Source organism: Crotalus tigris, unplaced genomic scaffold (genome assembly GCF_016545835.1).
Source record: "Crotalus tigris isolate CLP2741 ecotype Arizona unplaced genomic scaffold, ASM1654583v1 scf7180000017568.12009008, whole genome shotgun sequence".
Taxonomy (NCBI): Eukaryota; Metazoa; Chordata; class Lepidosauria; order Squamata; family Viperidae; genus Crotalus; species Crotalus tigris.
In genome coordinates this window covers 5,273,755-5,288,062 of record NW_024096478.1, presented here as the reverse complement: position 1 = coordinate 5,288,062, position 14,308 = coordinate 5,273,755, and the positions used below count along the sequence as shown (strand labels likewise).

Below are 14,308 nucleotides of genomic sequence, written 5' to 3'. Positions count from 1 at the left end.
AACCTTTTGTTGTACCAGATGGGATCGTCCACTTTACAGTTCCATCTAAACTGTATGTTTTAAGGTGGATTCCAGTGTAACGAAGTAAGAATTTCAAAGATTGTTTTGTACTCCATTTAGCTTTAACATTTAGTTAACTTACTTTTAGTTTCTTCCTTCAGTCATGGCAGAGTTGTGAGAATGTATACAACAAATTAGCACCTTCTGTTCTCCAGCCTTTGCATTGGATGGAGATATAAATAGTGGCTGATAACATAAAAAAATCAAATTAGCAAGAAGTTGCACTATATCAGGGAATTGCTCGGCTATGCTTTCTTGTACAGGTAATCCTTGACTTATATCCGGTCGCTTAACAGAATTGCAACTTACCTAGAAAAAGGGAATTAGGATCCAGATTCACAGTTCCACTGGTTTCCCCCTCCACATACTTCGGACAGTCAGCAACATTACTGTATTTATAGCCGTTTGCAGTACACTGCAATCATGTAACCACATTTTCTAATGGTTTTGCCGAAAACTGGAACCCTATCATAATGAACAATGGGTTCACTTAATGACTGCATCACTTGTTTAATAACCATAGGTGGAGAAACATGGTGGCCTAGTGGTGAAGACACTCACATCCCACTCAAAAGGTTGAGAATTCAATCCTAAGTGCTGGTAGATGTTTCTCTCCTGGGACGCAAAGAAAATAACATCTGCTGTGAACTCTGCGTGGCATCAGGAAGGGCATCCGGCCAGTAAACACTCAACTCCATCCACTTTACCCTAAATTAAGGGATTACAGAATCATAAAAAGGGAGATGTTTTTGAGTGTTTGTTTTACAAATATTGTGTTTTCATAATGACGGCCACAAAAATGATCATAAAATATGAACGGTCATGTGACCAACCCAATTTACGACCATCATGACATATAACCTTAATTGGCAGGCTCCTTTATGGTTGTATGTACTTTAGTGAAACATTTTTTTTCTTTATTATATCTTTATTATGTTTATTATATCTCATTACGCTAATACATTATGCTAATACAGTAGAGAGAAATGTAGTTTGTTCGTTATGAAATCATGACTTCATGGAACTGTAGTTATACAGCATCTGGAGGGCCACATATTACACACTATTCCGATACATCATTCAGTACAAAACAGAAAAGTAAATGTAAATTTATGTTTTCAGGTCTTCTTTTGTTGTAATTTGTGGAATCTTTGAATGCCAATTGGCTTTTTATTTTAGTACTCTTTTCCTATTCCTTATCATAAGCCTTGTCATTTGCCCATTTGTCCTGGTTTCTGATCTGTTCTATATGTTAATAGCAGCTTGCCTATTTTAGCATTCTTCCTTTTCTGAATCTGCTTCTTTGGCACCAGGATCCAATTGAACTTCTCACATCTTGGCTTGTTTTCTAATGCTAATAGACAGAGTATGAAGTCAACAAACAATCATGTTCCAGATTTAGGTCTAAAGTTCTTCATGGAAGGGATAATGCCTGTTCATATGTGCTTTAGTGATATCAGCCTTTTTTCTATTATTATTAGAAATTCTTCTTGTAAATACTGTCCTTGCAATTCTGTTATGTTGAAATAACCAGCCTCTTTGCTAGGACAAAAACTAGAGTAGGCTCGTAGGACAAACAACAACAACAACAACAGAGTTGGAAGGGACCTTAGAGGTCTTCTAGTCCAACCCGCTGCTCAGGCAGGAAATCCTATACCATTTCAGACAAATATTATCTTAGGCTTTTCAAACCTAGCAGAGTTACTCTCCAGCCCATTACCATTTTTGCTGTCCCAAGTCCCTACTGCATCATGATTGACCTGGAGTTGAATTGGAGTTTTCATGATTGTAGAGAGGGCTATAGCCTTCTGGCCCCACAAAAATTATTCATTGGCTCAACATAAGAGGAACTAGGGACATTATTTATATTTTTTGTGACTCACATCTTCACACAGTTCAGAGTATTCTTCTGGCCTTGTCCTGTTTATTGACTGTCATATAATCATGAAATAGTGACATTTTGTGTAATAAATGTCCTAGCTCATTCATTGTTGAAGTGAAATGGTGGCTGTCCTAAGAAAACCAGTTGTTTCTACAGGTTCAGAGAATGCTCTGTATGTGGGGGTGTTTCATTTTTTAAATAGAAGTGGAATTATATTTTTCTTATGTTTAGAAATGTGAAGTCATACTTTCCTGCTTCGATGCATCAAGTATTTCTCCGTTCCCATCTTGTGGTTTAAAACCTCTTGGGTCAGCTGATTTGTATTGATTGAAGTTACCTAACTCATTCTGTTGTCATATTCCCTAAAAAGTAACTGTGCATCACTTTTGGTAGAAGGCAGGGTACATGAACTAAGAGGAGTAGCTGGGAAAAACATTTTACTTTGCAAAAAGAAAAAAAATGTAAAGAGATCAGTTTCTTCCATTTCTTTCTGTGGTTTTTATTTCCCAGAATTTTAGCTATGCTTTGAAAAATGCATTAACTTATTTCTTTTTTTCACGGAAACATATTTCCATGTCACTGAGCTCATTGGACACAAATATCTGAATGGAAAATACACACAGAAATTAGCAATTCCTTCCCCACTGCTTCTGTTACTGTTATTGAAATTCTATATATAGGTAATCACGATCACCGTTGAGCCCAAAATTTATATTGCTAAGTGAGACATTTGTTAAATGAATTTTGCCCCATTTTACGACCTTTCTTGCCATAGTGGTTAAGTAAATCACTGGAGTTGTTAAGTTAGCAACATGGTTGTTAAGTGAACTTGACTTTCCTATTGACTTTGCTTGTCTGAAGGTTCCAAAGAGGATCATATGACAATGCAGCCGTCATAAATATGAGTCAGTTACCAAGCGTCTAAATTCTGATCACATGATATGGGTTGTAAGTGTGAAAAATGGTCATAAGTCACTTTTTCAGTGCAGTTATAACTCCAAATGATCACTGAACAAGCTGTTGTAAATGGAGGACTACTGTACCTGTAATCTTATTCCTAGTTCCCTTTGCAATGGAATAATTATTCTTTTAGGTAGCAATCTCAGTATTACATGTCCTGTGTACAAGAATAATAATGTTTTTGTCAAATTTAGTATGTAGCCCAAAAAGATAAACATCCTTCCCAACTTAGTGTTCTGATGGCTGCAATTAGCATAATGCCCAGCCAGTTAAGGGGATTGAGGCCAACATATCTGGAGGGCATCCAGTTGGAAGAAGGCTGCTATAATGTCCATCCAGAAGTAAATTCCATTGAAGTCACTGACAGCTAATGTTCACAGGATAATAGTCTCGCATCGCCGAAATCCTGTACATGTATATCCAGACTGAGTTTAGTCAGATATACTCCTAAAACAGTGATTAAAGAATGCTACTCAAAATAATCTGAACAGCACTAAACAACTGTAACTAGAAGCAACCACAACAGAGGGAAGAAAGGAATGGAGGAAGGCAGAATGGGAAGCAAATGTCACCCCAGTATATTTTACTTCATGAATGGGGTGATTAATTGGGAAGATCCTTAATGCTATACTGTACTTAAATGACATGATCTCAACCCAGTGTGATTCTAATGTAGCCAGGAAGAATGAGATGAAAGGTAGAAAAAGAGTTAAGAAGCACCCAATTTTTTAAGAGGAATATTTATGAAGATGTAAAGAACTCAGAAAAAGAAACCAACCACAACACTAAGGAGTTTTATACTGTATTTAAGAAAAGGCTCAAATTTTTATTTAGTTCATGGATTAAACTTACATTAACTGCAACTAGTGTGCCTGAGGAGATCTTTCTGAGGGTTGTGGGGAAGGAAATTGGAGGGGAGGGCAGGGAAGGCAAACAGTGCTCAACGTTTCCTTCTTCTTTATTCATTTCAGATTTGTGCCATCATTGGTGGAACATTTACTGTGGCTGGGATTCTTGACTCCTGCATTTTTACAGCCTCTGAAGCCTGGAAGAAGATCCAACTAGGAAAGATGCAGTAACAAAGCAGTCTTCAGCCTAGTTGTGTGTGAAGAAGCATACAAGAAAAAGCCCACAGCTATCGACTTTTCTTCGTATCATTTCAGTTGACACATGTCACACAAGCCGTTGGAAACATAAGGGTGCAGAAAGAAATAAACCTCCCGAACAACCAATCATAGTCTTTGAAAGTTAGCATCATTTGCAAGGGAATGTGGTTTTATATGTACCATTGTCAATCAATGTTTTTTTTGAAGTTTATTATCATTTATGATTTAAGATTAGATCCAACAGATCTAAAGGGTATAATTATGTTTTGAAATCTCGAAAGGTGACTTTGGATCAAGATTTTTAGTTATGTAACTCAGATTTTATCCAAGAATTACAGAACTCGACAATCATACAGCACAGATAGTCCTCGACATACAGCCAGTCATTTAGCAATTGTTTGAAGTTACGACACATCTACTTTGGGGCTACTTATGACCCATATTCAAAGTTCCAATGATAGGGTCTCCCCCTGTACTCAGGTGACCAAACTTCGGGCATTTGTTGACCACATTTGCAGCAATTTGTGGCATCCGCATTTATGATGATTTGGGGCAAAAACTGGAAGTTATTTTCAATTTTTGGCAAAACTACATTGATAGTGAACCACTGGTTTGCTTAATGACCATGGTATTCTCTTAATGACCGCAGTGGCTGCTTTATGACCACAGCATTTGTTTTATGACTCATGATTTATGACCGTGATGACCAGGCTCCATTATGATCATAACTTAACGACTACCTGTACTGTTTTTACTGAACAATAATATTGATTTCAATATTTAAACAATATTTCATTTTGTTTAAAAAAAACTAACCCAAATGTTCAGAACAGTCTATTGATCTTTTTGCATTATGTATTTTCCAGATGAATAGAAACAAAGAACCTGTGAACTTGTTATCTTTTTGGCAGCTGAGAAACTTTTCCTGGGTGATGGTTTAAAATGGGTCCGCAACCTGTGCATGCACTCACCTTTACACACTCGTGCTAGCGCCACCCTGAGCATCCCGCCAGCGCTAGTGCCGCCCCGCCCCCAAACTTCCTACTGGCGCTAGTGCCACCCTGAGCATCCCACTGCTGCTAGCGCCGCCCTGCCCCACTCCTGAGTGTCCCACCGGCTCTAGTGCCGCCCTGTGCATCCTGCCAGCGCTAGCGTCGCCCTGCCCTCAAGCATCCCACCCATACTAGCGCCGCCCCAAGCATCCCGCCGGCGCTAGCGCTGCTCCGCCCCAGAGTGTCCCACTGGCACTAGTGCTGACCATAGCGTCCCGCCAGCGCTAGCCATTTGCTAGCGCACATGTAGTGGTGCCTGCCTCCCTTTCCGGGCTGCCAAATCAAAAAGGTTGGAGACCTCTGGTTTAAAAGGTTTAATCTTCCCAGGATTTGATTCTCTAGCAGCAGAAAGATGATAGTAATACTTTTATTCTTCTGGAAGGTTGAAATATTTGTACTTATTTTCCAACAATATTTGATCAATAATAGAAGTGGCCTAAAACAATAGAAACAATTAGAAAAAATAAGGAGTATAAATAAGTCTCATTTGTAAATAAGGCAGATTATATGTTTTTGTATTTGTGAGATTTCTCTCTTACTTTTTGAAATACAGATCATTCAGCTGCCTAGGTCAATATTTTTAATTTAAAAGAAAAGCGATGAAGACAACACTCCAATTGGTCAATACTCCAATAGGTTAGAAGAGCATCATGTTAAAATAGAGGAATGTCTTCCATAAATACTGAAAATACAGGAAGTTATCTTTATCTTTTGGAAATCAAGTCATTGCACAATAAGATGCTCATCTTTGAAATGTTAATTTCCAAGAAATTTCTACTTTGCTGATTCTTAAGAGATAAGTACCACACTGTATAAAAGGAAACACATTTTGTACGTGAACATTTTCTTCTGTATCTGTTCTGAGTATAAAATAATTTTTTATTCCATTCTGCAGGGAGTAGGGAGACAAAATGATAAGGCAAATATTGTGCATGTTAATAATTTTTATATGATGTTGGCATTGATTTATAGGGACTTTCAATAGAACCCACCAATTTTCATAACTACAAATCTTTTGATATACAGCATGACTCATAATTTGGGAATGCTTTGTACATTTTATAATCACCTAAGATGGATGCAAATGATGTATTCTCTAGCTTTTCTGTACCCTTAAAAAGAAACAGTAAGATTACTGATACTACAGTTTGGAAACAGTCATTATTTCCTGTCAGAATAATATGTGTGATCTTTTAAGGGTGACCTTTTAAAATTTGAAAGTATCAAATCAATATGCTCTGATTAAATTGCTTTGGGCCAGAAATCCTTTATCTATTGTTCTATGGTTCTTTGTTTTGGAAGTAAATCCCATTACTTCAGTGGGACAAACTTGTAGAAATGCATGCTCCTCCAATTTGCCCAACGTGTCTATTTTTACTTTGTTGCAGGTATAGAAAATGTATTTTTCTTATCTTGAAATTCTTGCTGATTATTTTACCTTTTCTTTCTTGAATTTTCTGTAAAACATTTAGAAATTCCCACAATTTTTCCTTAAGAAATTATTTTTCTTCTGATGGATTTTGTACTATTTGCATGGATTTTATATATTTTTTCCATTTGTAAAAACATGAAAACAATGTACACATAGTAATTTCTGATTGCCTACGCTTTGCTCCTGTGGAAATGAAGATGAATCTTTTTGAGGTGGAAGGTTTTGTCTGTCGCATTGTTGTTTTGCTTCAGATTTTGTTTTTTATTAAGAAAAAAAGATAAATGCAAGATAATGCTAAATCAACAGAATATTGGCTTAAGTAAAAAAAACATAGAACACCTAATATTAAGAAGACCCACTGAGATCTCTTTTTTTGCTAAATTTTCTTTATTTTGTTTTTGAACTCATGCAGTAGTGTGATTAAGTCAAATAACATGTCTGTTAGAGTAGCAGTGAGTTTTAGATTTCCCTATATTGGGAGAACAACATGTATTTCAATGCTAATTCTGCAGGAAAACGTTAGTTACATGTTGTGTTTTTAAGTACCACTGTTAAGAGAAGTTAATTTGTTCAATGTATGATGCCTTTACATTAGTCGGGGAATTATTAATGAACATTCCTAGTCTCATGTATCCTAGTCTCTGTCAATCATCTCCGTTTTCATTCGTTCTTGGTTAAAATCTGTATGAAAATGCAGGGGAGCTTTTCCTAGGACAGTGGTGGCGAACCTATGGCACTGGTGCCAGAGGCGGCACGCAGAGCCCTCTCTGTGGGCACGTGTGCCGTTGCCCCAGTCCTAGGCCTTCAGCTGGGTTTTATAAAACCTTTTCGTTTTAGGCCTCCGCCACCATGTGCAAAAAAAAAAAAGGTTCAATCAGTCAATTACAACTTCTCGTGGGGAAAAAAAAAGATCTTGCAAAGTTGGAATTGACTGAACTTTTTAGTCCCACCCAATCTGCCATTACCACTACAGCCATGCCTACTCAATGGGCCATGCCCACACGGCACTCGACGATGCATAAGTGGGTTTTGGATTGCAGTTTGGGTACTCAGTCTCTAAAAGGTTCGCCATCACTGTCCTAGAAATTAGGCAAGAACTCATGCCAAGTCTGCATTATAGTAATCGTGCATTATTTGTACAGTCCCTTCACTGCACGCTTGCCTCCTTGGAACCAGTTCAAACTTTTCTCACTCCCAAAGAGGAAAGCAAGCATAAGTAAATACGATCCAATTCAAACGCACAGAATCACTTAAAAATGCCTTGCAATTTGAGAGGGGTCGTTGCTATTTCTTTAGTTTTGCGGTCTATTCCATTTCATTACCACTAAAACAAAACAAAACGCGCGCGCGCGCACGCACCCTCCAACGAGAATTTTTTCTGAAACTTTGTGTCCTATATATGGGGGACGTTCAAACGAGGGGACAGTCAAAAGAAATGGGCGACGGAAGAATGGAATGAATGAAAGCTTTAACTTGAGTGAATAAGTAGGACGCGGCTTTTGCGAATGGAAAGAGAAAGAACGAACGGGCGAATGTGATCTGAGCCTGAATCAAAAAGGTGAGAAAATGCATTGATAATACGGGAATTGAGACGCCCAGCGCCACTTGCTATTACTTCTTTGCATGGACGCAAGGTGGCGCCGACCCACATCTTTCTATTCAAACTTTCTCAGAGATGAGGCAATTCTCGCGAGATCTCGAGGAAAACTCACTAGAACCGGCGGAAGTAGAAGCAAGCTCTTTCCGGGCGGCCATAGCCGATTAAGCTGCAGGTAAGGATTAAATGGAGGAGTGGACTTTTGTAATCCGCTGTCATCCGTTCGTTGGCGGTTTATTCTCCGTTGTGATTTGTGAAGAAATGCAAAAAGTGGAGAGTCTTTCGTTGCCGCTCCTGTATTTTAAGCAGTAGAAACTTCAGAACGTCATTTCTATGGCGGCCCTTCTGCCCGTCTATCTCTCCCTGCTTGGGGGCCTACTAATATCTGATGGGGCCTGTAAAATCTGCTCCAGGGCATGTTGTCTTCAAGCTGCTGCTAGTGTCTTATTTGAATGGCAGTGTAGACTCGAGGGCTATTTGTTCAGCCTCCGCAAGATGAGAGCTTAGAACAGTCACTTAAAATCGTTCGGAGTTGGCTTGCCGTTTTTCATTTCAATATTTTGGTCCCCCTGAGTTGATATTGAAGAAATGAACTCTTTTCAAAATTGGTCTGCTAGTCCCCCTAATGAAAGTATTAAAATTATTTATTTGGGGATCGTTATGACTGTTGCAATATTTCAGTTAATATCTTACATAAGTTTGCAAAGAAATAGGTATTGTGAACATAGTGAAATTTAGGAGTACTTCTGGTTTTGACAGTTTTGACAGGAATTTTTTGACAGTTACATTCTTTGTTTTCAGGTTACTAACTGAACTTTTTACTGACTTTAAGAGACATAATGGCAAATATACGTAGGAAAATGGTTATTTATTGTAGGTAAAAATATACAACCTGACAGGACTATAAGCTCTCACGGTTTTATTGGTTATGTTGGTATTTAGAAATACTACACTGAAGATTCATAATCTCGGACCTATATAGAAAGTATATTGTTAGAGGAGGAAAGAAATAAAATGTGTGTATGTTTTATAAACTGGCATTTCAGTTGTCATATCCCTATCCTTATGTCCAGAATGCAAAAGTAGCTTGGAATTCCCATAGATATAAGTGATGTTACCTATACATTCTGACAATAATATACTCTTGGCCTAAAAAAAATACTACAATTATATCTGCCTAGTTCTTACAATTATTTCATTTTATAGCTCTCCATCTCAAGTGATTTTACGTTGCATACATTCTAAAATGTAGAAACAATCAGTTTAGATATCAGTATAGATATAATTGGCCAATTAGAACTATTGCCATGGATGTTAATACAGACAAGAAGAGGCCACACTTTAACTCACTTGAGATCCTGAGTCCCAGGCACACAACCAAGTCTTCATGATCTTATGAAAGGTCAACATGATTGGGTTCATCTTGATTTCTGAAGGGAAAATATTCAGAGATCAGGAACTATGGCGGAGAAGGCACATATCCTAGTTCACAACAACTGGCATTCCTTGGCAGATGTGACCTGTAACATGCCCAACCTGCTGGGCCAAATTGGATGGGTAGAAACAACTGGGAGAAGACAGTCCCTTAAGTAACCTGGTCCAAAGCTATGAAGGGCTTTAATAGTGATAATCAGCACCTTGAATTGTGCCTGGAAGCAAACTGGCAGCCTGTGTATAGCAGTTGCAATCTTAATATATTTCTCAACGAATACTTAATTATATAATGTGTGTTTACTCCAGTCAAAATGAAGTTCAATCCATTTGTGACTTCGGATCGCAGCAAGAATCGCAAACGGCACTTCAATGCTCCATCTCACATTCGGAGGAAGATCATGTCTTCACCCCTGTCCAAAGAATTGAGGCAGAAGTACAATGTTCGCTCTATGCCCATCCGAAAGGACGATGAAGTTCAAGTATGTGAAGCTCTGTGTTTCTTCTATGAATAATAATGAAATCCATAGCAATTAAACTAGTACAATACAAGGGGAAAAAATAACCAAAGCGGTACATAATGAGTCCATAAATCACATAAATTCAGCTTCTCTACTACTTGGGGAAGACCCAAGTTTTAACAGCCTTCTGGGAGGCTAAGGTGGTTGGAGCTATCTGAATGTTACATAGGACAGGAACTTCAGCAGAGAAAGTATAAATTTATTTATAGTGAACTCATTACAGCGGAGTCTCTGAGTTAAAATCTTGCTTCCCAGGTTTTTTGTTAGCTTGGGTTAATTTGCTATGTTAAGACTGCTAGTGGACTCAGACCTTGTATCTTTATTGTTTATATCTGCAATCACTTCCATTCCATTCCCAGCTTCCACTATCTCTTTCAGTCATAACTGCTTTAAGGAGCACCTGAAGGCAGGACAAGAAGCAACGGGTGGAAACTAATCAAGGAGAGAAGCAACCTAGAACTAAGGAAAAACTTCCTGACAGTGAGAACAATTAATCAGTGGAACAACCTGCCTCCAGAAGCAGTAAATGCTCCAACACTGGAAGTTTTTAAGAGACTGGACGGCTATTTGTCCAAAATGGTGTAGGGCAGCGGTTCTCAACCTATGGGTCGCGACCCCATTTGGGGTCGATCGACCATTTTTCAGGGGTCGCCAAAGAAGGCGATCCGCCATTTTCTCCCCTCAGGGGGCGCCTGCGCAGCGCGCAGGGGCGGCCCCGCGCATACGCAGAACGTTTGTGTGACGGGGGTCGCCGTCACACAAACGTTGAGAACCACTGGTGTAGGGTTTCCTGCCTGAGCAGGGGGTTGGACTAGATGACCTCCAAGGTCCCTTCCAACTTTACTATTATTATTATTATAACAATAAACTGGCTGACACATTTGCTCCATCTAAAGCATACAGTATTCTTGTGTTCAAGTCTTCATTGCTTCACAACTACAACTAGTGTGGTTACTATATTACGAGTGTATGAACTCATGTTAGGATGCTAGGTTCATTCATAAATTATTCTTGCACTTCCTGCTGTTAAAATTAATATTTTAAGAATTGTATTAAAATGCAATAATTTAAAGAATAACAGAGATATCTTTATTTCTAGGTTGTTCGGGGCCATTATAAAGGACAGCAGATTGGCAAAGTAGTCCAGGTATATAGAAAGAAGTATGTTATCTACATTGAGCGTGTACAGCGTGAGAAAGCTAATGGCACAACTGTACATGTGGGCATTCACCCTAGTAAGGTGAGTTTTAATCAGATGATTATTTACACACATTTTATACTTGTATAATGTTAATTACTAATTTCAAAAATGAATGCATTGAAATAGAAAGTTTACAAAGGCATAATAAACTATAATACGGGCTTGTTTAATCAAATAAAATTTGGGACAAAAATTAGATCACTGAAGATGGATGTATTCATTTGCTCTCCCTTTGCTAAACAAAGAAAGAAAATGCCAAAATTGAAATGGTTTCCAACATTTACATATTTTGCCAGCAGTCCTTGATTTTGCATAAACATTGATTGTGTAAGGCAAAGAGCAGATGGAAGAAAGATAATAAAGTTGGTTTAGACCATTATTTAATTTCTAGAGAATTATTTTGGTTATCATCCCTCTCAGAAATGGTTTGTAAAATGTAACTTTTTAAATTTACAATTTCTGTATTTAAAAAGTGTGTTTCAGACAGAGGCCCTTTTTGTGATGAGAATTACTACTACCATTAACTAAACCTTATTTCCTGGGCCATTTCTTAATAGAAGTAGGATAAATTAATCTTCCCCTATATTTTCAACAAGGGTTTGCTGGCTAGGAATTCTGAAGTTCATATGTGTAAGATCACTTGTAATTATGGCATCTATCTTTCAGAAAGCTGGTGTAGAACAACAGTTAATTTCTCTAAAACAATTTTCTTAGTATTAGTCAGGCAGTTATTCTATTTGGGATTTATGATTGTACATACTAAGTTGGGTTTCCTAACCGGGGGTGTGAGACGATATTCCAGAAGGTGGGAAAACTTGGGTTTTCAAATTTATAGTGTATAATTCGTTGAACTTTTTTAAGGGGTGCGAGAATATATCAGAAGCGTTCTAGGGGTATGGGGTGTAGAAAAGGTTGGGAGCCGCTGTACTAAGTTCTGAAATTAGGTAAAGTTCTCCTCTGTTAAGCAAGTCCTGGGTAGTATTTGGATGGTACCACCATCAAGAAAGCCCAGTGGTGTTAATTAGACCTAGAAGACCTAAAAACATTCCCAAAGAAGGCAGTGACAAACCAGTTCCATACTGCTGCAAATACATGTCTAAAGTCACCAGAAACAGATTTCTCCCAAAGGGGCTGATGGTAACATTTTATGTCTTAGGCTTTCTCTTTTTTATGTTGAATATGTTTTGAAGAACGTGCTGATGTGTGTTTTCTTGACTTAATTTATTAGCAGTGTATTATTCCTAGAAAATGTAGTTAGTAAGAACCAGATAAGATGAGACTGTATCCAAAAGGCAGCAGGCAGAATTTCTACCAAGGAACAAACTGACTAATATGTTCTGCCTCTTGATGCTTGTGTGGGTGAGAAAGGGCAGCAAGAATATATTTTTTGTTAATTTATTTCTGTTTATAGAAATTATAGTGCCCTCATTGCACCGACATATTTTTAACCAAATCATTGTATTGCTAAATTTTTCTGGATCTGTAAACTAATGTCATCTGATTCAAATCCCATTATAAGAAACTGAATACATGATTCAAATAACAGCAAGAGAGTAACAATAAGCTTACCAAAAATGCCACTATTTTTGGTCTTTTGTGATAAAATAGGAAGAATAGAAACAGTAAATTTATTACTGCAGTATTCCAGGAACTATGCAAGCCTAACATTTTAAGAACTGCTATATTCTAAAAACGTTAGCATTGTTTGAAATAGTTATGACTTATTTAAATGAACTGTCAGTTTACATGGTTTGTGTCATTCTTTTTTTTTTCTTCTTCTTGGAATCGTACTTTATAATAAACATTTGGAATAAATCTCTTATATGGTCATCAGATGTTGAAAATAATCATTCCGTATATTCCCTAAGAAATTCATAATTGAGAAATTTGTTAGTTCCAGACCATAACATGCTCAAGATTCTCCAAAAGGAATAATGTATTCTTGTCTTTTATGTGACTTTGTTTGGATTCATTATTTCCATGTTTTGTTCCTCGACTAAATATTGATCTACTTCTGCATTTCACTTAATTTAGCTTTCCATCAAGTGCATTATTTTTAGTTCTTAGAAACCTGGCCAGGTGTGCCTTCTCAGCAGTGGGAAAAGATGGTATAGATTGGTATGAGTGGCACGGTAAGTGGTGGCAGCGAAGTGCAGGGCAATCAAAAGGGCAGAGATGGAGGGCAGAAAGGCAGGCATCCTACCATCTGCCATGCCATCTCAGTAGGAGAAAGAAGACAGTGAAAGTCTGCGGAGACAGTAGAATGCAGGGTGGCCAAAAGGACAGGTGGGGGAAGTTGAAGGAGCAGCAGGGCAGAAGAGAAGTCTTTGCCTAAGGGTATAAGTGGGGTAACCAAAACTGCTGTTGCTAAGAGGTGCAGTGGTGTTTTACCTAACAATTGCTTTGCACAGCAGTGGAAATTTTGGTCCCGATTAGGATAATTAAGCTGAGAAGAAAGCAAGGAATAACCTCTGAGACAAGCTATAATGCAGGGCATAACTGCAACATTTTAAAAAATGGGCAACAAATCTATTCTGTGCTAAAATAACTTAATGTAGTGAATTATTCATACTGAGGTACCTTGAAAAATTTAAGGAAAAAAATATAAATATTTGCTTTGACTCCATAGGTGGTGATCACAAGATTAAAGCTGGACAAGGATCGCAAAAAGATTTTGGAACGCAAAGCGAAGTCTCGCCAAGTTGGAAAAGAGAAAGGAAAATACAAGGAAGAAACAATTGAGAAGATGCAAGAATAAAATGGACTTTTTGTCAGATCCATTAAAATTTCAGTAAATTGTATCAGTATTCTTGTTTTTATAACTTTTATAATTTGAACATAGTAACAAAAAAAGCAATATATTGCAAACTAGAAAAAGATGTAGATTATAGATAATACATGTAGAGTATTATAGAGAAATGCTTGGCCATACTAGTGTTTCCTGTGATGCCGGTAGTATGTTTATTGCAGAAAATTTGTAGCAGGGAATTCATGATTGAAAGTGAAAACTATGTTATTAGACTAACTTCCAAGACTAACTTTTCAAATCATTTAAATTAAACAAAG

At 37.6% G+C, this 14,308-nt stretch overlaps 2 protein-coding genes across 2 annotated transcripts in view; both read left to right on the top strand.

Moving 5' to 3' along the window:
- Positions 1-6,329, top strand: part of ERGIC1 (endoplasmic reticulum-golgi intermediate compartment 1) — a 64,272-nt gene extending 57,943 nt beyond the window's left edge. Inside the window, exon 10 of the mRNA XM_039352152.1 lies at positions 3,874-6,329. Coding sequence (XP_039208086.1) covers positions 3,874-3,981 — 108 coding nt within the window. The 3' untranslated portion in view covers positions 3,982-6,329. The remainder of the gene's footprint in view (positions 1-3,873) is intronic.
- Positions 6,330-8,147: 1,818 nt separating this feature from the next.
- Positions 8,148-14,043, top strand: RPL26L1 (ribosomal protein L26 like 1). Its single transcript, XM_039352167.1, has 4 exons — positions 8,148-8,264; positions 9,830-10,002; positions 11,141-11,281; positions 13,872-14,043. Exons 2-4 carry the CDS (start codon positions 9,835-9,837, stop codon positions 13,998-14,000), a joined length of 438 nt encoding a protein of 145 aa, XP_039208101.1. The 5' UTR covers positions 8,148-8,264; positions 9,830-9,834; the 3' UTR covers positions 14,001-14,043.
- The last annotated feature ends 265 nt before the right edge of the window (positions 14,044-14,308 follow it).